The sequence below is a fragment of the Molothrus ater genome, chromosome 7, assembly GCF_012460135.2.
Source record: "Molothrus ater isolate BHLD 08-10-18 breed brown headed cowbird chromosome 7, BPBGC_Mater_1.1, whole genome shotgun sequence".
Taxonomy (NCBI): domain Eukaryota; kingdom Metazoa; phylum Chordata; class Aves; order Passeriformes; family Icteridae; genus Molothrus; species Molothrus ater.
The window spans coordinates 979804-1006050 of NC_050484.2; the positions used below are offsets into that span (position 1 = coordinate 979804).

The 26247-nt window shown below is 47.1% G+C and overlaps 1 protein-coding gene across 9 annotated transcripts in view; it reads right to left on the bottom strand.

Annotated features, from left to right (window-relative positions):
* The window catches only part of AGAP1 (ArfGAP with GTPase domain, ankyrin repeat and PH domain 1), a 327099-nt gene that overhangs the window by 233458 nt on the left and 67394 nt on the right, over positions 1 to 26247 (bottom strand). Inside the window, exon 1 of one of the 9 annotated variants that reach the window (XM_054515341.1) lies at positions 23488 to 24592. The exons of 4 other annotated variants lie outside the window; for them this stretch is intronic. In XM_054515341.1, coding sequence (XP_054371316.1) covers positions 23488 to 24514 — 1027 coding nt within the window. In that variant the 5' untranslated portion in view covers positions 24515 to 24592. Of the gene's footprint in view, positions 1 to 23487; positions 24593 to 26247 lie in introns of those variants that run through there. 4 more of the 9 variants (XM_054515342.1, XM_054515343.1, XM_036386312.2 and 1 more) reach the window with 4 other exon arrangements.

Genomic DNA, 26247 nt, shown 5'->3' on the forward strand with positions numbered 1-26247 from the left:
GGAGCCTGGGCAGTGCCCAGCACCCTCTGGGGGAAGAACCTTTTCCTAAAATCCAACCTAAACCCCCCTGACACAGCTCTAGAAGCAATGCTAAGTAAAACCCAGCACACAGTAAGGCAGCCTGCCCAGGATTCCCAGCCCTGGCATTGCACAGGGGAGTTTGTTCTGGGTAACACCTGAGCATCACCAACATTTAAGCAGCAGAACATGGAGCAGATGGCAGTAAATGAGCAAAACCACAGCAGCCTTGGGGGGAAAAAGGTCTAGGAGGAAGGAGAGAATGGGAATATAAAGACAGGCTTAATGGAACAGAAGTACAAACACCTGAGAGTGTTTAACACCAAATCCCAGACTAAAAATTGGCAGGGGCCTGGAGTGCCAGGACAAGGGGGAATGGCTTTAAACAAAAGGAGGGCAGGCATAGATGGGATATTGGGAATTAGGAATTCTCCCCTGTGAGGGTGGGCAGGCCCTGGCACAGGGTGCCCAGAGCAGCTGTGGCTGCCCCTCGATCCCTGGCAGTGCCCAAGGCCAGGCTGGACAGGGCTGGGAGCAGCCTGGGATGGTGGAAGGTGTCCCTGCCATGGCAGGGGGTGGGATGGGAGGATCTCTGAGCTCCCTTCCAGCCCAATCCATGCTGGGATTCTGTGAACAAGCAGCTCAGGCAGAGGCAGCCTCTCTCCATAGCCACTCACAGCTGTGCATCTCTGCTGAGGACACTGCCAGGTCTGCAGGCACCCACAGCTCCATTGTCCTTGGGATTACAACAAAAGGGAAAACTGCTGGGCTGGGTTGTAATCTGCCTCTTCCCAGTTTCACAATGTGCTCTTTAACCCTTAAGTAAGCAGGGATGAACAAGAGTGCCTCCATCTTTAGCTCCCCCTCCTCCCTCACACTGATCCCCCCTGGCTGCCCCACTCCTCAGGGGGGTTGCTCTTGCCTGGACCAACTTCACCTTCCTTTTTCTCTCCCCACACTGGCCCACAGCAAGCTCTAGCCACCAGAACATCCAGCACCAACCACCACCAGGTTCTTCTGTAGCTGTGCACAGCCAGCTCCTGGGTTTTGCTTGCCCTGGGCAGTCATCAGAACCTTAACCTGAAAAGGCTGCAGCTGATTCCTCCAGGATTTGCTGCTGGGTCTTTTCAACATGAAAAAAAAATTCAATTGTTTATTCCTAGACATGATTTCCTACTTTTAAAAACTTCTATGCACAAGAGGACCCTGCCTCTTACCTGCTGGCAGCTCAGCTCAAGCCTTTAACAAAAGCAATTAAATGAAAGATTTCCTTTGTCCTTCCCTACTCAAGTAAATGTGAGCTGTGATTTCCCCATAAAAGCCAAGTCTGCCCTACCCCAGTACCTCATTTATCCATCCCCTACAGACCCCACTCTCAGATCCAGCTCTGGTTGCACTCTGAGTGTGATCAATGCACACAGAAGCAAATTCTGCCCTTGTCACACCCAGGATGGAGTCAAGGTGCTTTAGTGGGTGTGATCCTACAGCCAGCTGAGCCTACAGGAACTCCTATACTCCAACTGAACCCACAAAGACTCCTAGAACCCAGCTGAACCCACAGAAACTCCTACAACAACTCCTACTGCCCAGCTGAACCCACAGAAACTCCTACTGCCCAGCTGAACCCACAACAACTCCTACAAGAACTCCTATAACCCAGGTGAACCTGCAGAAACTCCTACAAGCCAGCTTGAACCTACAACTCCTACAGCCCAAACCCAGCAAAAACTCCTACAAAAATCCCTACAACCCAGTTGAACCTACAGAAACCCCTTAACCCAGCTGAACCCACAACAACTCCTACAGCCCAACTGAACCTACAGCAACTCCTATAACCCAGGCTGAAGCTGCAGAAACTCCTACAACTACTCCTATAACCCAGCTGAACCAACAACTCCTATAATCAGGTGAACCCACAAAAACTCCTACAGCCAGCTTGAACCTCCAAAAACTCCTACAGCCCAGCTGAACCCACAGCAACTCCTACAGCCCAGCTGAACCCACACAAACTCCTACAGCCCAGCTGAACCCACACAAACTCCCACAGCCCAGCTGAACCCACACAAACTCCCACAGCCCAGCTGAACCCACACAAACTCCTACAACCCAGCTTGAACCTACACAAACTCCTACAACCCAGCTTGAACCTACACAAACTCCTACAACCCAAACCCAGCTGAACCTACACAAACCCCTACAAGCCAGTTGACCCTACAGCAACTCCTACAACACAGCTGAACCTATAGAAACTCCTACAACACAACTGAACCTCCAAAAGCCCCATAACCCAGGTGAACCTACACAAACTCCTACAACCCAGCTGAACCTGCACTCTTCCCACCCCAAAATGCCCCTGCCCTCTCCAGGCACCTGCAGAGGAGTGATGCTGCCATGGAGGATTCCTCATCCTTCTGCTGCCCTGGGCCACCTGCTGCAGTGACAGCACCCAAACCCTGCAGATTGGCACAATTCAATCCCAAATCAGCCCATTTTCCTTGCCTGTGCACCCAAACCTGTGCTCTGACATCATCTGACCTTTTCCAGTGCCTTTAGCTGAGGCTATAGGAGGTTTGTGCAGAAACACATCTAGAAAAACATTTCCCCTCTCCACCAGGGAAATGATGACTTGTTTATGCAACACATTTCTGAAAACATTTTTTAGAACTGGAGTCATGTCTCCCACATTGCTATGCTGGTTGTCAAAACAGAGCCTCTTTTTCCCTGACTGCACCATATGTAATCCTAAATCCACTTTCCCTAACTTGATATCACCCATGCAAGATTTGGAGATGATTAGTGGAAAACACACAAATGAGACACTGTTCTCCAGAGAACAGCCCAGCAGGGATAATCTGACTGGGTTTATAGTTATTAGCCTGATGCACATCTCACTTTGTTTAAACAAAGCTTTTGTCAAATGTCAAAAAAAAAAAAAAACAAAAGAAAGAGAGTTGATGCAATCCAAGACTTGGTCTCAAAGGGAATTGATGCTGATCTGGAAGCAGAGCAAAAGCCTTGGTTACAGCAACAGGGAAACAGTGCAAAGGGGCCCATTCTCCTTGGCTTGCACAGAGATCCACTGGGAGAAAAAGGCTGGTTTCCTAAAAAGTGGGCTGGGGAACACATGTCCTGTGTGCATGAGAGCATCTCCCTGACCTGATGGGGAGAGGAGAAGGCCCCATAAAGGTTCCCAGCACAGGCAGTGCCCTGGATGCTCTCCCTGCCCTGGGAGCTCTGCTCTGGCAGCACCCTCACCTCAGCTGCACAATTGCTTTTTATCTTCCTGCAACAAGGCTGGTACCCACTTACTCCATTTCATTTCCCTGCTGCCTGTGAAGCCACCAGGACATGAAACCAGCACTAAAAACCTGGGAATTAGCACAGCTGAGCCAGGGCTGCATCCTCAAGCCAGCACAAAGCCAAGCAAGCAGGGAAGGGCTTGGGTCAGCCAGCACCTCTTGCCTGAGAAGTGCTTAAAACCAGTTAAGAACAGCCAGAAAAAGATAATCTGTGACTAAAAGCTCCATTAGGAAAGAGTTTCCTTCCACAGCTGCCTATTTAAAAAGCACCTGCTACCAACCAGGCCTTTTGGAAAACACAGGACCCGTGCAAGTCCCAAGTCTCGATTTTGGAAACCCAAACCATTGCTCACATGAACTTTAGACTCAGAGGCTGCAACACAAAGGCTCTCTCAGCTCTCCCTGCAGAGAAAGCTGCAGCTTTGGAGGAAGCCAGAAGGAAGGAAAAAGCACCAGGATGCCAAGGTCCATTCCCTACCATTCCTGTGGCTCCCCTTCCACACAGCACCTGGGGAATTCTTGCAGTGCCTGAGATCTAAATCAACACAGAACCACTGCAAATATCCACTTGTTAATCCTTCTCCATTTGAGGCTTATAAAGCTGAATGTTTACTTTGCCAGAACTGGTAATATGACATATTTTTTAAAAAAAATACTCATCCAGGAAATCAGACTGTTGTGGGTCTCTGCAAAAATCCTGCCCTCTGGCTATTTGTGTTTCCTGGGCGAACCCAAAAACTCAAGTGTGTTTTCCAAGCTCCAGCAGGCTCCCATCACCTCAGGCACATACTTTAAACTCAAGGCCCTGCACTAGAAATGATATCTTTAAAGGAGCCCATGCAGAGCTCAGTAATCAGAAACCGATTCTGTTCACCTAAGAGACCAAACCCCTCTGTCCTTAAAGTGCTGGCCCTGATGTTTTTCACACTTGCTATTTTACAACATGCAAATGAGGCCTGCTACAGAATAATTTGGGAAAAATGAGCTATTTTTGCACAAGCCCTCTTGCTGCATCTTGACCTATAATGTGCTCTGGCAAACCACATTGTAAACTGAGCCCTTGCTAAAACCCTGCACCCAAACACTTGAAATTCTCCCTTCAAATTCTGTTCCCTACTAATCCTATAACCTATTTCTTTCTATGAGCTGAGAAAAGAAAGCTGGGGGCCAGTTTCTATTCTTTGTCACCTCTGTGCCACTTCCTCAGGTAAACTCGACCCCATCAGCCACTGAAATTCATTATTAAAAAATTCTTTTCATGTTTAGGGAAAAAAAAGGTGCCAAAAACACACCTAAATATCTAAAATGTAGTTCAAAGCCAACAAGAAGGGTGTCAGCCTCTACTCCAGCAACACCACCAGTACTCACTATTCAGAAAATAATTAACACAATCAAGTGCAGCCTTAAATCTTGAATGAAGAGCAGCCACTTGGGAGCAGGACAGGGGGGGAAACAGTCTCCAAATCTCCAAAGATCCCCCCAAAAGCAGCACAGAAGGTGTGCCACTGAACGCACACTGCAGAACCACAGGGACGAGAGCCAGGGAGCTCTGTCCTTGGGCTCTCTCACACATAAAATGTGCTCAGCACATCAAGGCAGCTTCTGGGGCATATCAAAACCACCTCTGGCTGCTCCTCCCACGGGAAGGGATTTGTTTTTTCCCAGGCAGAGGCAGGGGGAGGATGAGGATGAGGAGAGCAGTGCAAGCTGCTGCCAACAGCTGGAGCAGACCCCAGCACAGCTACAGCATTCTGGATTTGTTTTAAGCTGCAGTGCATCAGAGTTCACATCCCAGAATGAAAACAAAGCAAACCCCAAAATAAACTTCACTCTCTTACTAATTAAAGGGATTCTTTCCTCCAGGAAGGCCAACACAAACCACTGCTGTGGGGTTAAGGACATATTTTTAGCACTCAGTCCCTTCCAGCACTTTATGGAGGCTGTGCAGGGAAACCAGAGCCTGACTGCCCCTGTAGCATCATCAGAAGCTCTGTCTAGGAAGGGGTTTTTTTCCCCCCTTAAATTTATTTGAAATACCACCAGATATGTGCATAAGCTGAATCCCAGCAATAGTGGAATTTCCTCTCCAGCATCCCCATTTTCATTCCCTGTCATGGATCCAGTGGATTTTGACAGCCACCCAGAGAATGGTTTGGTTTGGTTTCTCATTTCATTTCCCCATCTCATTTCACCCCTACCATTTTCACCACCACCTTCCACTGGACCAGGATGCTCCAAGTCTCATCCAACCTGGCCTGGAACACTTCCAGGGATGCAGCAATTTCAACAAATATTTTATTGAATAATTCTGGCACATTTTTAATTGCCCTTGCTGGCCTTTCCATTTAATTCACAGCAGTGATGAGGGCTTACCATACTGCAGGTCACACTGCCAACAAATAATATTATTTATAAGATAAAAGCCTGAACTTACCAGTGATAGGCATAGGTTTGAAAGCAAAGGAAAAACAAGCATTTCCAAATTTACTGTCTACATCTACCTTTAGAAAACTGAGCCTCTCCATTCCCACTTCCAACAAAGGAAGGAAAAACACCTGATGTGACTTTAAAGGTGTTTGCAGACAGCTGAACTCCCCAGAGTCAGATATTTATCTTTCAAATTAAATAGAGGTGTCACCACAATCCTTATTGTTAAAAAAAAAAAAAGGGAAATATGCTGAATTTCAAAAAGGGACTATTGGAAATCATGGCACAAGAAAACTGCTCCCAAAGGCACGACATATGAAAATCTCACTTTCCCAGTGCAAGTCCACAGCTTTTCTAACAAGCCAACAAGTTTCCACTTGTAACTTGGTCCCAAACCATGGCTGTAAGGTTGTTCCAACCACATTCCAGATTTTTTTCTCTTGACTGCTCAAGACATCTAACCCCAGGATTACAGAAGTGGCATCAAGCTGTACCTGATGGAAGCAGAGCTGGAAAAGTGAGGTGCCTCCTGCTCTGAGTGTTCTGTTTAGGGAAATCCAAAGCTGGTTAAATACAGAAATCTGAACAATTAATTCAGATTCAGTAGATGTGTTTATTATCCATATATGCAAGAAAATGTGGGGACAAACCTTTATATATGGTGGTAAAGCAACCCCAGCAATGAAATCTCTTCATTCCACAAAACCCTGAGGTTTTTCCATGTTCATGGATAAACAATTTTATCCTAAACACCAACAAGAAAACCCAGCTCATTTCATAACAGCAGTTTGGGTGACCCCCAACACTGAAACCCAAGTCTCCAGCCCATTTTAACAGAAGGCAAAGGCAATGCCAGCTGTACCAGCTGGCCCCAGTTAAACACCTCACCTTTATCAGCTCTGGAAGCATTTCCTGGTGGGCTGAGAAACTGAGAACCACCCACCATTCATGTCCCTGCTGACTCACACAAACATTCATCAGCTTTTAAAGGTGGTGCTCTACCACCTTCTGCAAATTACAACCAGCTCAGGGAGATGAGGAGAGCACAGTGAGGGAGCTGACAAGATCCACCTGGATGTGCACCAGAATATTCCCCATTCAATAAAATATTCCCCATTCAATAAAAGCAGGGTGAACAGTTCTAGCAGCTCCTGCTTATTTATGTAAAAATATACTTCCAGTTATTAAAAATCACAGAATAATTTGGCTTGGAAAGGGCCTTAAAAGATCCTCTACTGCCATGGGCAGGGACAGCTCCCACCAGAGCTGCTCTGGGCTCCACTCATCCTGTGCACTCCAAGAACAGGCACAGAACACAGATTTCAGATAATCCCTCTCGCCCAACTGATTCTCCCCTTATCCAGACCATAAAATGAATATCTCAGGACAATTTGCTCCCTTTATCTGCCTCGCTGCCAGCCTCCACAGCAAGAGCAGAATATTTACAGATCATTTCAGGGCTGGCCATTTCCCAGTTTATCATGGAGCCTAAAAGAGTGGGAGGATCACATCCTGCTGCCCTTCCCTCTGGCAGGACCCACAGGAGGCTCACAAAAGGCTCAGAGCAGTTTTAAGCAGCATCACCTTACCTGGCTGCATAACAAAATTAAAGGCTGCATGCAAACCTACAGCTTTTATAGCAGGAAAAAAACTGTTTTGATAAAAAAGCTGGACAGCAGACAATGCAAACTGAAAATATTACCTTGCATGGACTCAAACTGCCCTCTCCAATGAAACCTTTGCATCCCTGTTTCCAGAGCTGCCTCCAGGCTCCTTAATCCTGCCTCCCTTGGAGTAAATGCTGCCCAGGTGCTTCTTGTGAAGGGATTTTCTTTAAAAAGTCACTGTGATGCCCAGCCTCACAGCTGAGCATCCTCAACATGCCCTGCTCTATCCCAAGCACTGTGGACACACATCAGGAAGTGTCTGTGTCCCTGTTAAAACACAGGAAATTCAGGGTGGAGAAGAGCTCCAAGATCAAGTGCAAGCAGCTAAGCCAGGTGTGTGCCTACAACCAGACATGTTTGTCATCTGTAAAGCTCTAAAGCAATTATCATGGTGAATTATACCAAAAAAAATAAAGAAAAATCTCAAACTATGTTACCTATTAAATTGCTTTAGGCACCGTCATACACAAGAAGAATGAACAAAATGATCTAGGGAAGCATTATATGAGTTTTTCCCCATTAAAAAGGCAGGCAGAGAGTCACTGGATGAAGAAATCTCTGCACAGACCAGTCTCCAAAGGAAGGAAAAGCCTGAGATAAATGCACTAAAAAACCCACCATGGATTTCAGGCTGAAAATTGGTTCCTCTGAATGAAACCCCTGCTCAGGATTGCACCTGGCACCAAGCACTGCAAACCCCTGGCTGCTCTCATCAGCCCTGCACCCAAAAATATCCATGAGCTGCCTGTTCCCAAGGCTTTGCTCTGCCACTGGAGTGTCCCCAAGGCTGTCCCTCCATCCTTCCCCAGAATGCACAACCTGCCTCCCTCATCCCCACTTCCAACAAAGGAAAGGAGCATTTGTACCTGGAGGGAAAAAACCTCCTGTGATTTTAAAGGTGTTTTCAGACAGCTGAACTCCCCAGAGTCAGGCATTTATCTTTGAAATTAAATAGAGATGTCATCACAATCCTTATTGTTAAAAAAGAAAAAAAAAAGGGGGGGGTGAAATCTGCTGAATTTCAAAAATTGGAAATCACAGCACGAGCAATGGAAAGCTGACATTCCCCAGCTGATACCTGGGGAGTGAAATGTCCATGAGGAATTATGAGATTTTCTGCAGAAACCAAAGAATAAGCAGTATAAATTTCCAATGCTTTGAGACTGTATTTGCCAGCCTGTACTCAGGCACACAGGGAGCATGAAGCATTTTGAAGCTATAATGAAGCATTTGGCAATCAGAGCCTCAGAAATTCACTGATTTACCCCAAACCATGACATCCACCTTAACCACACCACAACACTCCAGGGAATAAATCTCACCACCCAGACCAAAAACTGCTGGGGAGGGAGAGCCCCTGGAGCTGGAAGCAGCTCCTTTATCAAGAGAACAAAACCCAAACCTGAGCTGGGGAGTCCCAAAGCACACAAATCCCCTGGCTGCCCCCAACAGCAGCAGCAATAAAGGAGAAATGTGATGCCCTCCTTCCCAGGCTGCTCCAGCACAGGATGTTTCTTCTCAGGAATTCCCAAATTATTTCCAGAAGTGGTTTATAACATGCCCAGGGACCAAAGCTGCCAACAGCACAAGAGTCTACTGCAAACTTGACCTTTGGGGTTTTTGCATTGATCCCCCAGCCCTTATTGGTATTTTCCAAGAAAATCCTATACTGAAATCTCACTTGAATATAAACAGTCACAGAGTTTCCAGCTCAAAAATCTGCTGTAGGAATTAAAGGCCACACTCCTTCCTGAAAACTCAGGTGACCAGAACCTCAAAGACTCAAGACTTCAAAAGCTGTGCTGTAATTCAAGCTGCATTTACACAAACTGGCTCCCACTCCATGGATCAATTAGCATCCTGGAAATGCTCCTCAAGAATGCTGCCAAAATCTGTGACAGAATCAGTAAAAATGCCCTTAAAACCCCCAACACAGCAAAACATAAAAACAAAAAAAAAAAAAACCAAACCAAAACAAAAACAACCAAAAAACCAAAAACCAACCAAACAAAAAAAAAAAAAAAAACCACAAAAAAACCAAAACAAAACACAAAAAAACCCCAAAACAAACAAAACCCAAAACAAACAAACACAAAAAAAATTTAAAAACCCACAAACAAAACTAAACCAAAAAAAACTTAACCAAAAAGCCTCACAACCACTTTGAGGCCCAAGGTTTTAAGCACAAGTCATCCACTGGAAAAAACATGACACTGAAATGAAGGAAAAAAATACAAGTGAGAATGCTGCAAAACTGCTTATTTCAACACCCAGCTGATTTTATTGGTTCTGCCATCACTTTTTCCTAGGTTTGGCCTGCTGGGTGCATATTCCACTAAACAAACATGAAGAAATAAAGGTGGTAAAATTCACTTTAAGTGATTTCATGAGTTGGAGCTGAACATAAGTGCCTTTATTACTCAAAAATTCCCAGCCCAGAGAGCAAGGACACAGCCTGACTCCAAACTCCTATCACACAGCTCACCAGCTCAGCCACAGCCATAAAATTATTAAATATAATTTAATTTAAATGTGCCTGAAATAAAGGCATTGCAAGCAAACTCCACTGGACATGGATTTATACATTATATATATAAAAAATATGTGTGTATATATATATATATATATATATATGTATTATATCTATGTATGTATATATGTAAAAAAATAATATGTAATCTCCCCAAAATGCTATGCCATTGAAAAAAAGGGAATTAAGAAAAAAAAAAATTCCTCTGGCTGAAAAGGGTACAAGAGCTGACAAGATAAGCTGAACTCCAGTGGTGTGAGCCCAAATTGAGCCTTGGTTTATCTGGGAAGCCTTTGTGGAGGTTCCACGGGGCTCCTTGGGCTCTCATCCAGCACCCACTGCTTGTTGGTCAAGTATTAATCAAAGCTCATCATCTGAATGACTGAAAAAAATGCACAGAAATCCATTTGTATTAATCTTAGCAGGGGGAAAAAAACGGGTTTATGTTTTTGCTGTGATTTTTGTTCAGTTTTTACTGCACACAACCCTTCCTTCCTCCTCCCTGAGGAGCTGCTGGGGACAGGGACAGCAGATGTAAACAGCAAAGGCCAGCAGTGTTTGTGATGACTGCAGTGACACATTCCTGGGATTATTCTGCAGGAAAGGAACTCAGCTTGGATCCAGAAAGAAATCAGCTTTTTATTTGGAGTGTGAACCACACAACCCTGCTGCAGCAGTGGAATGCACAGGAGGAGTGGGAGCAGGAATTCTCCATCCCAAATTCACAGAGCTCTCTGCAGCTGGGCTGGAGAATTCAGCTCCAACCTCTGGCTTAGCAGGGGCTGGGCAAGGAGGCTGCAAAAGCCAACAGGGCCACCCCAGAAGCCACCAGCAGTGGCTGTTTGGGGACAGGGCACTGAGCTGGCATCCAGCTGCAGCAAAGCTGTGTGAAGCCCTGTGATTGTGGGAACAGAGTCAGACACGTTTTATAAATCATTGCTACACCATAACTGTGGTATTTGCTGGGTCCCCAGGATGAAGGAGGAATTGAGAATCTGACTCCATGTTCTTAGAAGGCTGATTTATTATTTTATGGTATCTATTATATTATGTTATGTTATATTAATACTATACTAAAACTATACTAAATAATAGAGAAAGGATACATCAGAAGGCTTCACAAGATACTAACTAAAAACTCATGTCTGACTCCTCAGAGTCTGACACAGCTGGCTGGGATTGGCCATTAAGTCAAAACAATTCACATGAAACCAATCAAACAATCACCTGTTGGATAAACAATCTCCAGACCACATTCCAAAGCAGCAAAACACAGGAGAAGCAAATCAGATAATTATTGTTTTCATTTTCTCTGAGGCTTCTCAGCTTACCAGGAGAAGAAATCCTGGCAAAGGGATTTTTCAGAAAATGTGACAGTGACACATAACCAGCTCCATCAGCCACTAAATGCTGCCAAGCCCCCAACACCAAACTGGTTTTTCATCCAAACTGGTTTTCCACACAAAAACTACCTGTCTCCATACTTCAGCCCCACTATTTATTGGCAACATCTCACTGATACAGCTGATTCTCCACCCTAAAAATACAGAGCAGGCACACTCAGATCACACTCCATGTCTTCTTTATTTGGGGATGGAAAGGGATTTGTTATCAGCCAATTCCTGGCATACTTTGCAAGGGTAGAGGTTAAGGCAAGCTGTGACAGGAATATTGCCTGTGAGTGTAAAGAGGAGCTGCACCTTAACACCTCTGCCTGGTTACTGCAGCACCTCCACAGGCATGGCCTGGGCTCCTCCTGCCACAGGAACCCCCAGGAGGACTCCAAGAACAATTCCCTCAGTGGGCTCATTTCTTTTCCAAGCCAGCATTCTCAGGTGGAAGCCCACAAGGTGCCCAGACACACATTCAGGACCTGCAGGGATTTCACACAGAAGTTCCAATGGTACAGTGTGAAATTAAACATCTGGGACTGCCATCCATAATTCACAAGGAAATCAGAGCTTCCAATTTCATGGCAAAAGACACCTAATCATCAACAGCATCATTTAACAGTTACCTAGAACAAAACTGTGATTAACACAGCAAATAAATCCCACTTTGTTCAGGAGTCCTTTATTTTAAATGCAGCTTTCTGCTGCAGAAAAAGCAACCCCAGAAAGCCCTGCTTCCCAGATGCTTCCTTGCAGAGCCTCACACTGGGGTATTTTCTGGGTTTTCTTGTGGCAGGAAGGAATGAATCTGACTCCATGTTCTTGGAAGGCTAATTTATTATTTTATGATACTATATTATATCAAAGAATGCTATACTAAACTATACTAAAGAATACAGAAAGGATACAGACAGAAGCCTAAGAAGAAAATAATGAAAAACTTGTGACTGCCTCCAGAGTCCCAACACAGCTGGACATTGGTCATTAAGTAAAAACAATTCACATGACACCAATCAAACCTGTTGGATAAACAATCTCCAAACCACATTGCAAAGCAACAAAACACAGGAGAAGCAAATGAGATAATCTTGTTTTCATTTTCTCTGAGGCTTCTCAGCTTCCCAGGAGAAGAAATCCTGGCAAAGGGATTTTCCAGAAAATATGATGGTGACACCACACTTCATTCAGAAGGGACACAAAGGTCCCTCAAAATCAAGCACTGCTATTTCAACACCCCAAATCAGGATGGGTTCCAAAGGGATCAGATGAGAACTGCCAGCCAAAGCCACCCAACAGGAAGGTTCCCTGTTTGAAACAAAGGATAGTACAAATCCTGCTGCTGCTCTGGCTGAGATTTAGGTGGGAACAAGAGCTGAGTGGCCCTGACACCATCTGCAGGAGGAGCTGGCTCAGGAATGCTGCAGGGCAGGAGCCTCTGTGGAGATCCAGGAGCACAGAATGCCCAGGGACAGCCTCTGCCCTGCACTGATTTGTTCCTGCCACACTGGGAAGGGCACCTGGGCTGGGAACTGCTCTTACACAGCCTGGGAGAGCTCCTGGAAAGGGCTGCTCTTGCCTTTTAGCTTCACCACTGAAGTGTGACCTGGCACTGTGGCAGAAATGCACAGAAGCAGGGCAAGGACACACTGCACATCCACCTGAGGACAGAAATAGCACATCTGCCCGGAACTGTGACATCTTAATCAGAGCTAAACTGAATGAAACCATCTGCCAAACTGGAAAACAAAGCTCTGCAGCCTTCACAGAAAATAGCAGCCATCATATTTCTACTTTACAGCCACAGCTGAACTGAAAAACTGTCAGATTCCATGACTAAACATATATATATATGAAAATATATATTCAAAAATATAAACATAAATATATACTCTATAATGTATAATTTATTGATATTTCATTTCTTATTAGAAATATTTATATAATCTATAATATTTAATATAATATATAATTATACTATATAGATTATATTATATAGATTATATTATATATCTATATAATATATAATATATAATATATAATATATAATATATAATATATAATATATAATATATAATATATAATATTGCATGTTACTATATAATTTTACAATATATGTTATGTATTATATATAAATATAAAAAATTTGTATTGTGTATATAAATCTGAAAATAAATATAAAAATAGGGATATATAAAAATATATAATATATAATTATATAAATATAAAATCATTATATATTATATATTATGTGATATATTTCTATATATTTTAATATAATTATTTTTATCTATTTATTTTTCTTTTATATCTATTTTATTTTATATATATTTTAATATATATTTTATTTATTATATTTTTATTTTAATATATTATTTATAATAATGCAGATTATTTATTATTATTTCTTTTAAGTTTTTTAATCTTTTAATATAATATATATAAAAATATAAACAAATCAAACACTAAAAAAACCCTCAAAGAACCTGAAGGCTTTAAAACTTTGGATATGAAAATATATCATTTTTATTTATCCAGTTTATATACATATATTTATTTCTTTGTTTTAACTTGGGCATCCCTCCAAGTGCTTTTCAGAACAAGTTCTCCCACCCTAGCAGCTGTGTTTCCTGAAGGAAGAGGGCAGTGAGAGCACAACCAGGCCTTTATCTGCCTGCAGTGCTGTGTGATCAGCCCCTGCTCAGGGTGAGTTCTCCTCCATGTTTGGGTTAAAAACAGGCTCGGTTCCAAGGGCTGCAGCTCAGGGCACCAGCAGTGACTCAGTGGCCAGGACACACCTGAGCCTCGCAGGGCCTCCCCAGGTGGCAGCAGTAAAACCTGGCCATAACCTCAGGAATGCTCAAACCCCACCACAAAGCAAACCAAGGGCAGGATTTCGCTTTTCACTCCCCACCCTTTGTGTTCACAAGAGCAAGAGATAAGAAGGGGCAAAAGGGAAGGATTCCCACGAGTTTGCAAGGCAGCCAAAGAGACTCCCGGCATTTCCATGCCTCTGGTGCACACACACAGAAATAACCAAGCTGTTTGCACATCTTTATGCACAGCCAAACACACATCTCTCTTATCTGATCCCAACCTGCTCTTTTCAGAGCCTGTCATTCTCAAATAACCTCACCCTGAGTCACCTGGGAAGCTCTGCAGATACCTAAACTGAAAATCAAGGAATTTTTTTTCCTGAGAACTTCGGTTCCCCTCCTTGAAGGCCCCATCCCCACCTCACCCAGAAGCTGAAGTTCAGCTCTTCATTCACAGCAACCTTCTAATCTCAAATACCATCATCATCTGCCCTGAGCAGTGACTTTGCAGCTAACTCAGAAATAGCCAGGAATTCTGAAGACTTAAGACATGCTAAGATATTTCGGAGAGATTAGAATCAGATACAAAAATAACATATTTTGGCCAGAACTGCTCACATTCAAAGGCATTTCACCAGCACCCAGGTGACCCCACAGAGACAGTGCCCTGCAAAGGGGAGCTGAAAGAGGCCCCTCGCTCCCAGGGACTTCTGAACACCGCTTTTAAAACATCTTTTTTTCAGAAAGAGCCCTTTAGTGTTGCCCTCTTCTTCCTCTGACCCTTGGGAAACAACCCTGCTATGCACAAATCTACATGGAATTAAAAACATCTCTGGTTAACTCTTGAATAGCACAAGGCTGCTCAACACCATGCTGGAAATCTGAGGAAATTCCTGGCCAACAGCACAAAACCACCGATAACACCTTCTCCTGAGGGCAGAAATTAGCCTCTTTTTATTAAAGCAAACCCTTCATTGACAAAGTTAATTGTTAAGGGTGTAAGAAGGCTCTGGGGAAAACTCTCTGTGGACTTCGGGTACCCAAAGGGGCTTTACACATGGGCATACAGTGACAGGACAAGGGGGAGCTGTGTTAAAGTCAAATATTTAGATGAGATATTGGGAATAAATTCTTTATTCAGAGGATGCTGAGGCCCTGGCACAGGTGCCCAGAGAAGCTGTGGCTGTCCCTGGATCCCTGGCAGTGCCCAAGGCCAGGTTGGACAGGGCTTGGAGCAGCCTGGGACAGTGGAAGGTGTCCCTGCCATGGCAGGAGTGGCACTGGATGGGCTCTTCATGGGGAGGGGACAAGAGGACACACACAGTGACAGGGTACCAGTGACAGCCAGGGAGGATCTACCATCCTGGGAGCAAGGAAAGCAACAATCTGCACCAGGGATGAGGCAAAACAGGTGAATTTTCAATTCAACTCAGGGTAGAGAAGACAAAATTTTAATTTCTCTCCAAAGCCTGAGCACAATCCCCTGAAAGCTGTGAAGAGCAACACATGGTCAATTTTAACAGCTTCAGTAATTAAACTGGAGAAAAGTTAAACCTTGTCTCCTCCATGAGCACAACATCAGATTTTTCCCTGCGGGACACAGAGGTCGAGGCACAAAAGCTGTTGCCTTGCCAACATAAATATTTCTGTATCTGTGACCAGAGGAGCTTCTGAATTAGGATGTTGCATAAAGACCAGTTGGGTCAACATCCCAGCTTCCCAGGCATTTAACCCCAGACAGGAACACAACAGGAGCCCTGGAGAGCAGGGGATGTCTCAGGCATTCTGTCATTGTGACACTCACCCCAAAGAAAGCTTAGGGGTTTGGGAGCCTTGGTTCTGGGAGCAGGGAGAGCATCAGCTCTGCAGGAGCATTCTAATTAACTATCTAAATAAATAAATAGATGATAGATAGATAGATAGATAGATAGATAGATAGATAGATAGATAGATAGATAGATAGATAGATAGATAGATAGATAATAACTAGCAGGGTTAAAGGCCACTACTGATTTCTCAGGGCTCAGCCTAAGCAAAGGAGTGCCACTTAGCAGAGAGGACAAACAGTAACTCATTAAGGTGAAATATTGTGCTTTTAACACCCAAATAACACCTGCACCCCTAGAAGCAGCAGAGAAACTAAGGAGGGAGGCAGCTCCATAAATGCCTCACACATCCCTACAAATCAAATCAATCCAGCTGCACTGAGTGGTTCAGCACCCACTTTTGCAAGAGTTTTCCCTTATGTTTAATACATTGGCACTGCTGTCAGGCAACTGTTTGCAGGGGAATAAGAGGGGAAAAAAATCTCTCATCAGTGGTACAGAAGCCTGTTCTCAAACCCCACACATATATATGTATTTGTATATACACACCAAGTCCTAAACCAGCATTTTCAGGAATCCAGATTCTCTGTCAGAGGAGCCAGACAAGCTGACTGACAAACACATGCAAACAAAGAGGGATTATAAATCACTTGGAAGCAGCAGGAGCTGGCAGCACTCAGCACAGTGTTTGAGCTCCCCTTCATATCTAAGTAGCAAAACAGCAGCTTCTAATCCTTCCAAGCAGGAAAGATCTGCTGGGAGGCTTCATTCACAAAATGGGAGCTGGGAAGAACAAGAACCCTCTACTAACACTGGGATTTTCCCAAGAAACTTTGAATTTATTTCTTATTAAGTACCTTCAAGACTGCAGTGAACTTCCCCAGGCTCAGCAGTTGAGACACATCATCAATTCATTTAAAAATCAAAGTTGCTTGATATTAGCAGAAGTGACACTGCTGAATCTTTAATTCAACAGCTCTATGTATAGGCTAGTGGAAATAAAGGTACAAATAAGGGGTGTCAGGCAATACAGAGGGAACATTTCTGAAAGCAAGGAGACAGACTTGGAGCACCACCCACGTGGAACATTGACAGCCAGGAAACACAGACGTGCCTGCCTAAATCCCAGGGCTGGACTGGCATTACAGCCAGATCCTGCAGGGCTCCTCACAAAGCCCTTGCTGTAACATCTCAATGCATGGAGAGATTACTCTGGGTTATCACTTCACACAAGTGACCTTTACAGCTTCATGTGGGCAGCCTCAGCAGAACCCAAACCACGAGCACAAAGTTAAACGATGACTGAAGTGAAGCCACTTCACAAACACCCCTCCAAACGAGACCTCCTGACCAAGTGACCCTGATGGAAAACACCAGTCCCTGCCTGCTCCAAAGCCCTTCCAGCTGCTCCTGCAGCCCCACAGCTGCACTGCAGGTCTCTCTCTGCCTTGCTTCCCTTCTTGCTCCCAAAGGAAACCTCAACAAATAGCAAGGCAAACCATTAATGCTGCCTGTGATGATCAAAAAGAGCCTGCAGAAAGCTGCAGCGTGCTGTTTGCTTATTCTCTCGCTGGCATTCCCCGCCTGCTTTGCTTTGGAGCAACATTTGGTACTATTTTGTCAATAAAGCACAAGTATTTGTCACACACTGTCATTATGTAGCAGCCTGAACCATCCAAACTCATCCAACACCCCTTTTTCAACTCCCATCAAGATAATAGCTTTATGCTGGATGCTTTTCATGAGCAAAATAGATGATAGGGTTCAATATAGTGACATTTCTTTCTCCTCACACATGAAAAAAGCCATTCTGTGGTTTTTGGCAGAAAGGGCCTCTCACTGTGTGTTTACTGCAGTTGCCATGGGAAAATCCCAACACCACTTATCAAAAGTAACACCAGCACATTAACAGTCTGCATTAATGATTTCTTGTTACATCCTAGGCAGCCCAAAGTGCAAAGGAATATTCAGGCATTTAAAACATTTGCTCTCTGCTTTCCAAACACCGATTCCCCAGGTTATGGCCATGCCAAAGAAAACCCCACACCTGCCATGGTTTTACACTCATTATAGTGACTGCAGAGTTGAACTTGGGCAATCAGTGCTCAACTACTGCTGGTCATCAGCTCTGTGGGATCTGTTCTGCAGCAGAGAGCCAAACTGCTCCTTCAAATACACCCAAGTGGTTCTTCAGTGGTGATCTAGGAATCCAAGACCTGGATGCAGCCCTGCTGATGATCTTACACTGCTCTGAAATTCTATTTTGTGAAATGGGAGTGATGGCAGGTTCTGGCTGCTTCACTAGAGGAAGGGTTCAGCATCTGGTACCAGTGATTTCATTTTACAGGGCAAAATGACCATTTACATCCAGCACAGAACTGCAGTCAGGTCATGCAGCAACTATGAGCAACTACAAACCTCCCTCTGGTCTCAGGAAAAAGCTCATCTGCCACCTCACATACAGACTCCACCTCTGAAAAAACAGAAACTGCAGACTCACCAGGAGGAACAGAGAGTTCCAGAGGAGCCCCATGCTCCTCAGAATCACAGAATCCTCTAGCTTGGAAAAGCCCTCCAGGGCCATTGAGTTGAACCTGTGCCTGATGCCCACCTTGTCCCCAGCTCTTGAGTGCCACATCCAATTTTCCTTGGACACCTCCAGTGGTGGGGACTCCACACCACCCTGGGCAGCCTCTGCCAATCCCTGAGCACCCTTTCCATGGGGAAATTCCTGCTGTGTCCACCCTGAGCCTGCCCTGGCCCAGCCTGAGGCCGTTCCCTCTGCTCCTGTCCCTGTTCCCTGGAGCACAGCCCGACCCCCCGGCTGTCCCCTCCTGGCAGGAGCTGTGCAGAGCCACAAGGGCCCCCTGAGCCTCCTTTGCTCCAGGCTGAGCCCCTTCCCAGCTCCCTCAGCCCCTCCTGGGGCTCCATTCCCTGCCCTGGCCATTCTCCAGTGTCCCCTCAGTGTCCCTGGGGATTGTCCCCAGGGCTGGACACAGCCCTGGCTGGAGGGGCCTCAGCAGGGCCAGCCCTGGGGACAATCCCTGCCCTGGGGCTGTCACACCATGGCTGGCACAGCCTGGGGGCCTCTTGCCCACCTGGGCTCACTTTCAGCTCCAGGTCCTTTCCTTAAGGAACCTTTCCTGGCACCCTTCCCTGAGCCTGGGGTGCTGCAGGGACAGGACCTGGCACTTGGCTTCTCCTCACACTGAGCAACCTCAGGTTAAGGAATTAGGAGGAAAGGAAAAGGAATTTTGTGTTCTGAATGTTTCTTTTCCTTGTGCAAGCTGTGCTGTGGTCATCTGCATGAGACCACACATGGTTACCTGGAGTGGTAAACAAGGAACAGGCAGATCTCTGGCAAAACAACAGAGCACTAATTCAATTTACAGGGCTCAGTTTGGGAGGGAATGGAGATGAATACCTGCACAACCCTTTGCAGAAATATTCACTGATCTGCCCCAACAAAGTTACCCATTACTGCCATAAGGCATTTAACTGCCAACTTTATGGGAGAGGCATTAAAATTCTACATTTCTTTCCAATTTTAAGAGAAAAACAAAGACCATGGCTGCTAGCAGCTGGCACATCCTTCAATATTGTGCACACATTAATCCATCTCATTCTCTAATTCAGCCAGTGACCTTAATACCAGTTCAGTTCTTAATCACCTGCCTCTATCAGTGCAGCTGGCATTCCTTTTGCTTGACACAAGACCTACCCAATAAGTAATAAAATAAAAAAACTCTTAGACAATGCTTGAAAATGCTTGACCCCAACAACAATCCATTTATCTGCTGGGTTTTATTTTCATAACAACCTCTAGACAACACTCACTAGAACTGAAACAGCTGAAAGAGTGCTGGAGGCTTTTACTTCATGAAATCAGGGACTCTCCAGTGCTGAAAAAGATTATGCTGATGCCAGCAGAGCCCCACAAACCTGCAGCTCCAGCCCAGGGAGGCACAGAGCACCAGTTCCAGTGCATTTGCATCCCCCTGCTCAATCCCGTGTGCTCCAGGTCTGTGCCCAGCCATCCATGCACACCATGGGAATGCCAGCAGCACAGCAGAGCAGTGACCAGGGCAGCAAGGAGATGACACAGAACTAACAGGAATTATCTCAAGTGGAGCTTTGCAAGGAAAAGGCTGGAGGCTTCCAACAGAAATCACTCAGCAGCTTCCCCCTGCTTCCCACGACTCTAAGCTGCACAGAATTTGAGATAAGAGCTTAAAACTAACTCCTCTAAAACCTCAGGGGAAAAACCCTCAAAAGAGCAGTTTATTATATTATGATGATACTCTTTTTGATAGTCAACAATTTTGATACCCAAATCTGCTTAGTGTATCCCAAAGAGAGGTTATTCAAACAAACTTATCTCAGACCAAAAGCAGCAAGTGAGAACCACTGAAAAAGGAACTATTTTAACACCACCCCCCATGCCCTAAGCCTCAGAGCCATCCTCCTCCTCTTCCTCCACAGCAGAGGGTTCCTCTCACCAGGAAAGAATAATGAAAACTTCAAGGAGAAAAAAAGTTTACATGTGGAATGACATTCCCCTTAAGGACTTCTTCTAAATGGTTTAAGGCAAAAATAACTCATCTGGCTTGAAGTTTATGGGAGTTTCTCTTTCTGCCTCTGGGGATAGTGGTCATGCACAGAGAAAACTTTTCCTCCTTCAAATAAATGGATCCCCTGCTTCCCCTTGCAAGAGTTTTGGGAATTGTTACTTGCATAGGATTTGAGGCGAACAATATCACAGCAAATGGGGTTTGCAGGTAGGAAAGGAAAAGGCTTTTGAGTCTCAAGGGCTCTTTAGTGACAGCCTGAATAACTACTGAGACTCTAGACTGATCCCAGCCAAAAATCAACCTTTACTGACTCCACAGCTAAGTCAAACTCAGTAACATCAAAAACATGTAGATTTAAAAATTCTTGACTCTTCTGCTTAAAAACTTGTCCAAAACTATGTTACATCTGACTGTGGTAGGTAAAGTAAGGTATTTTTCAGGAAATATCTTCCAAGCAGATATTGCAGTGCCCGGGTGAATATTTGAAGCTAAAAATGCCAACAAGCTACATTTCTTTAAACTTCTACTTTCTCTTAAAACCCTGGGCAGGCTTTTTGTTGCAAGTAAAAAAAAATCAAATAACTCATTCACAGCAGCAAACACAGAGAATACCAAGGCCACAAGGGAAACAAGTGTAAAATCATAAAATCACAGCCTGGTTTGGCTTGAGAAGGACCTTAAAGCCCATCTCATCCCACCCCCTGCCATGGGCAGGGACAACTTCCACCATCCCAGGCTGCTCCAAGCCTTACCCAACCTGGCCTTGGGCACTTCCAGGGATCCAGGGCAGCCCCAGCTGCTCTGGGCACCCTGTGCCAGGACCTGCCCACCCTCAGAGGCAAGAATTTCTTCAAGTTTCTGGGAATAAAACCCACACTGAAATTGAGGTTCCACCTGGGTCTGCAGTTAGTCCGGAATCTGTGCACAGGACTGTCAGGAGCACACCAACTCCACATCAACTAAAAGAGGAAAGAAACAACTTCTGGCCAAACAGCAGCTTGTTCCAACCTTAAAATATGAAAATATATTTGGCATGCTAACTAGTAATAACTAATTAAATATATTTCTTAACATACAGTAGGAGAAATTAAAGACAAATTAGTTCAAGTTCAGCTTTCTAGCGAACAGCTGGAGCTGTACACAAGCTTTTTTCCCAAGCTGCAATTTTATGGAAAAAGGGAAGGAAATAGAGCACACCAGGCCTGCTAACCCATAACACAAGGCTGCCACACTGCTGCCTACTGCAGCCACACCACTGGGATTCGTTTTGTGCACAAGGATTCATTGCCCCAGACAGATTTGGTGGTGGCACGCACAGAAGAACCTCTCTGGAACATCTCAGTGCTGTTTACCAAGAGTTTATTGATTAACTGAGGTCTCCTCCCAGGCTGGCAGGACTGTGCTCCCAGAACACGAGGAGAGCAGGAGCTGGAGGGTGCTGGCACAGGACAGGCACCAAGAGCCCAATGAAGTAATTCCCTGTTGTGGTTACCTTGAACTTTAACCAAGGTCAGCCCACAATTTCCATCAAGATTATCCCAAGCCCACATGAATGCCGCCACATCAATAAAACCTTACAGTCCTCAGCTACCAGGTCGAAATATTTGGCTCTGCTCCTGATTCCTCAGACTCTGGGCACACTCCACTCACAGCAGGAGCTCTGGATAGGGAAGGGGCTGGCAGCTGGTTATTGCTTTCCCCAAAATAAACCACCTGGGCCCAACTCCACACCATCCTCTGCCGTACCTGGGCCTTTACGAAAGCTTAATCTAATTGAGAATTGTGTTTTTCAGAAAAGCAGCAACTCAGAGATCATTTGCCACCTGATAAGCACTTTGGTGCTCAAAGGGCACTATAATTGCTGGTTAAATGTTTCATCACAGATACTTATTAAAGATCTGAAAGCACAGCTGGAGGAAAGCACTGGCTCACAATGAAGCTCCACAACCAGCATTTCTGGTTTGGCACGTCCCAGCCAGCGATACCAGGATGCTTACAGGTCCTCACAGAAAGCAGCTCGTCAGCTCTTCCCTGCCACCCCGCAGCAAGGTACCTCCATCCCACAGCCAAGGTTCTTCTTCAAGTTTTTCTTGTATCTGAGGGATTCACAAACCTCCAGAACTCCCTATCTGATTTCCACCTAGACTAGAAACGCTCTGGCTAATTTGTACACAGCTATATAAAATGACTCAAATAATATGATAATTCAAAGAGTAGCTATATAAAATGACTCAAATAATATAATAATTCAAAGAGTGTGGCTTCTGAGTCTGTCCTGTGTTGTTCAAAAATACCTAACTCAGTTCAAGCTCTTTTATTACAATGAATATTTAGGATTTATGAGACATTTGCACCAGTATTCACTCACTTCTCCAGCAGTGCCCATTTCTAACCAACACAACCCATCCTTCAGATTACAGAAGCCTTTCCAAAAGGAGAAAGTGCCAGTGCTGTGCAGCACTGGGCCACCCAGTGACCTATATACAGCAGCACTCCAGCTTCTATTCCATAATTAAACAAGCCACACTTGCCTCACTCATCTGTCCTAGAATGCACAGCCAATCACCCCAGAGAGGGATTTTTGGTTCAGGAGGACACACAGCCTGACCTGCACTCTGCACAGCTGTACTACCATGTGCTTCAAAGCATGCTGTATCCATAGAATTAGGAATGGTGTGGACTGGAAGACCTTAAACATCTCATTCCACGTCCCTTGCCATGGGCAGGGACACCTTCCAGTAGCCCTAGCGGCTCCAAGCTCCATCCAGCCTGGCCTTGGACACTTCCAGGGATCCAGGGGCAGCCAGAGCTTCTCTGTGTGTGCCTCAGCACCCTGATGTAGCCAGTGCAGCATCTCCCTCTCCTCGCACCCAGCAGCCCCCTGACCCCACCGTCCATCCCCCAGCACCGACGCCGAGCACCCAGAGGCGACTGAGCACGGGCACCTTTCTGGGGGGACCCGTTGATGCTCTCGGAGCTGGACTGCATCTCCACGGCGCCTCTCCTGAGGCTGCTGAAATAAGCCCTGGACCTGGAGAAGCTGCTGCGGGGGGAGCGCCCGTGGGGGCTCCCGAAGAGGCCGGCGGGCCCGTCCCTGCGGGCGAAGATGCCGCTGAAGAAGCGCAGCAGCCGGTGCTCGCTGCCGGCCGCGGGGCCCTCCCGGCCGAGGCGCTCCGAGAGCCGCTGCAGGTCGCTGTTATCCAGGGTCCGGTTCTTGCTCTTGCTGCGCTCCCAGCGCTCCAGCCGGGACAGCGGCTCGGCCTGGCTCAGCACCTCGCCCACGTCCAGCGTGTTGCGCTTCTCGGGGGGCTCGGCGGGCAGCGCGGCGGGCGGCGAGGGCGGCGGCGGCGGCGGCCCGGGCAGGCAGCCGGAGCTGCTGTGCCGCCGCACCCGGGCCGGCTCCGCAACGCCGCCGCCGCCGCCGCTCCAATGCCTGAAGCTGAAGCTGCGCCGCAGCAGCCCCGAGTGCCGCCGCGGGCTGTGGCCCCGCTCCGCCGGGGCCGGCTCCTCCCCGGGCCCCCCGGCTTCGTCCTCCTCCTGCCCGGGCGGGGATGCGGCGGCGGCCGCGGCTGCTCCGGGTCCGGCGCTGCTCCGCGGCGCCCCGGGCGGGGGCGGCCCCGCTCTCCGGGGCACCTTGAGGCGGCCCAACTCCAGCTGCCCCGTGCTCAGCGTCCGGAAGGTGCGCAAGCCGCAGGGGCTGGGCACCCTGTCCCGCTCCTCGCCTTCCTCCTCGCCCTCCTCCTCCTCCAGCAGCAGCAGCCCGGCCCTGGTGAGGCTGGAGGAGCCCGGCGGGCGGCTCCGCCCGCGCCGGGGCAGCTCGGGGCCGGCGCGGTCGCTCTCGGGCCCCAGCAGCTCCTTCTTCACCATGGTCACGGAGATGCGGTACACGGTCTTCCTCTGCGGGGTGCCCCGCTGCATCCTCTCGGGGGAGGAGGCGGCGGCCGGCGGCTCGCTGCTGTCCAGGAGGTACATGATGGCTCTGCCCTTCAGGCGGGCATCGGCGCCGAGATGGACGGACGGACGGACGGATGGATGGATGGATGGACGGATGGAGAATAGCTGGAAACGCACAGCCTCAATCCACTGCAACCCGGTTTAAAAAAATAATGAAATAAATAAATAGTAATTAAAAAAAAAAAAAATGCTCCGGTGTCACACCCCGCTCTGCGGCGGGGTCAGGCTGGGCTCCGGCCGCGCTCCCCGCCGGCGGCCGGCGTCCATGGCAGCGGCATCCCGGAGAGGCACGAGGCACGGCTCACATCCACGGCACGGCTCACATCCACGGCACGGCACGCATCCTCCTCCCGCGGAGTCCCGCTCCGCTCCTCACGGTACGGCAGCCGCAGCAGCCGCTTCCCAGCTCATTGTTTACAGCGCGGCCGCACGGCTGCGGACCCGGCCGGGTTTCTCCCTGCCCTCTCGGCCGGGTAAATCCGATTAGCATCCGCGGCGGGTCCGGCGGGCGCGGGAAGGGCCGGCGGGAGCGGAGCCGGCGGTGCCGGAGCCCGGCGCACGCCCCGGGGCGGGCAGCGCGCAGCGGAGCGGCGGGGCCCGAGCGCGGCACCGGCAGCCGCTAAGAGACGGCGTGGATCCCGCCCGCCCGGAGCGGCGGCAGAGAGCGCCAGCATTCCCTCAGCCAGATCCTCTTGGGAAAGGGATGCACATCACACTTCCCTGCCAGCAGCACCAGGATTGCCTGGGCCAGCTCCTCTCGGGAACGGGATGAACATTACGCTTCCCTGCCAGCAGCATGAGCAAAGCAGAAGCATGGAATTGTCCTCTGCAGGTCAGCCAGTGCAAGCCCCTGGCCAGGCAGGGTTACCTAGAACATGCTTGTGTTCTCACAGGAGCACATCCAGGTGAGGCTGGAACGGCTCCAGAGAGGGAGACTCCTCAGCCTCCCCGAGCAGCCTTTTCCCATCCTCAATATACTGAAGTTATTCCTTGTGTTGGTGTGAGCAGCCTGTTCCCATCCTCAATATACTGAAGTTATTCCTTGTGTTGGTGTGAGCAGCCTGTTCCCATCCTCAATATACTGAAGTTCTCTCTCATGTTGGTGTGAGCAGCCTGTTCCCATCCTCAATATACTGAAGTTGTCTCTCGTGTTGGTGTGAGCAGCCTGTTCCTATCCTCAATATACTGAAGTTATTCCTTGTGTTGGTGTGAGCAGCCTGTTCCCATCCTCAATATACTGAAGTTATTCCTTGTGTTGGTGTGAGCAGCCTGTTCCCATCCTCAATATACTGAAGTTGTCTCTCGTGTTGGTGTGAGCAGCCTGTTCCTATCCTCAATTTACTGAAGTTCTCTCTCGTGTTGATGTGAAACTTCTCGTGGTTTATGGCCATTGCTCCTCATCCTGAGGCTGGATGCCACTGCAAAGTCTGCCATCACCTTCCTTTTGGGACAATTATAGGTGTTAATGGGACCCAGGATTTATCCAGGCCCATGCAAGGGCAAGGCGTGTGGTGCTCACCAGCTTGGACCACACTGTGAGCTCAGATCTTGGCTCATTCTGCATCTGAGACAACACTTCCTCCTCAAAAACAGTCAAAACGACCCAGAACCGATTTATTTTTTTTTCTGTGACCCTCCTTAATAAATGTTTGTTCACAGCAACGCTCTGCATGATTACCAAGCCCCATTACTAGAGTGGTTAGTCATGTAGAAACCCTTCCCAAGCAGCGGTTTCATCAGAACCTGGCGCT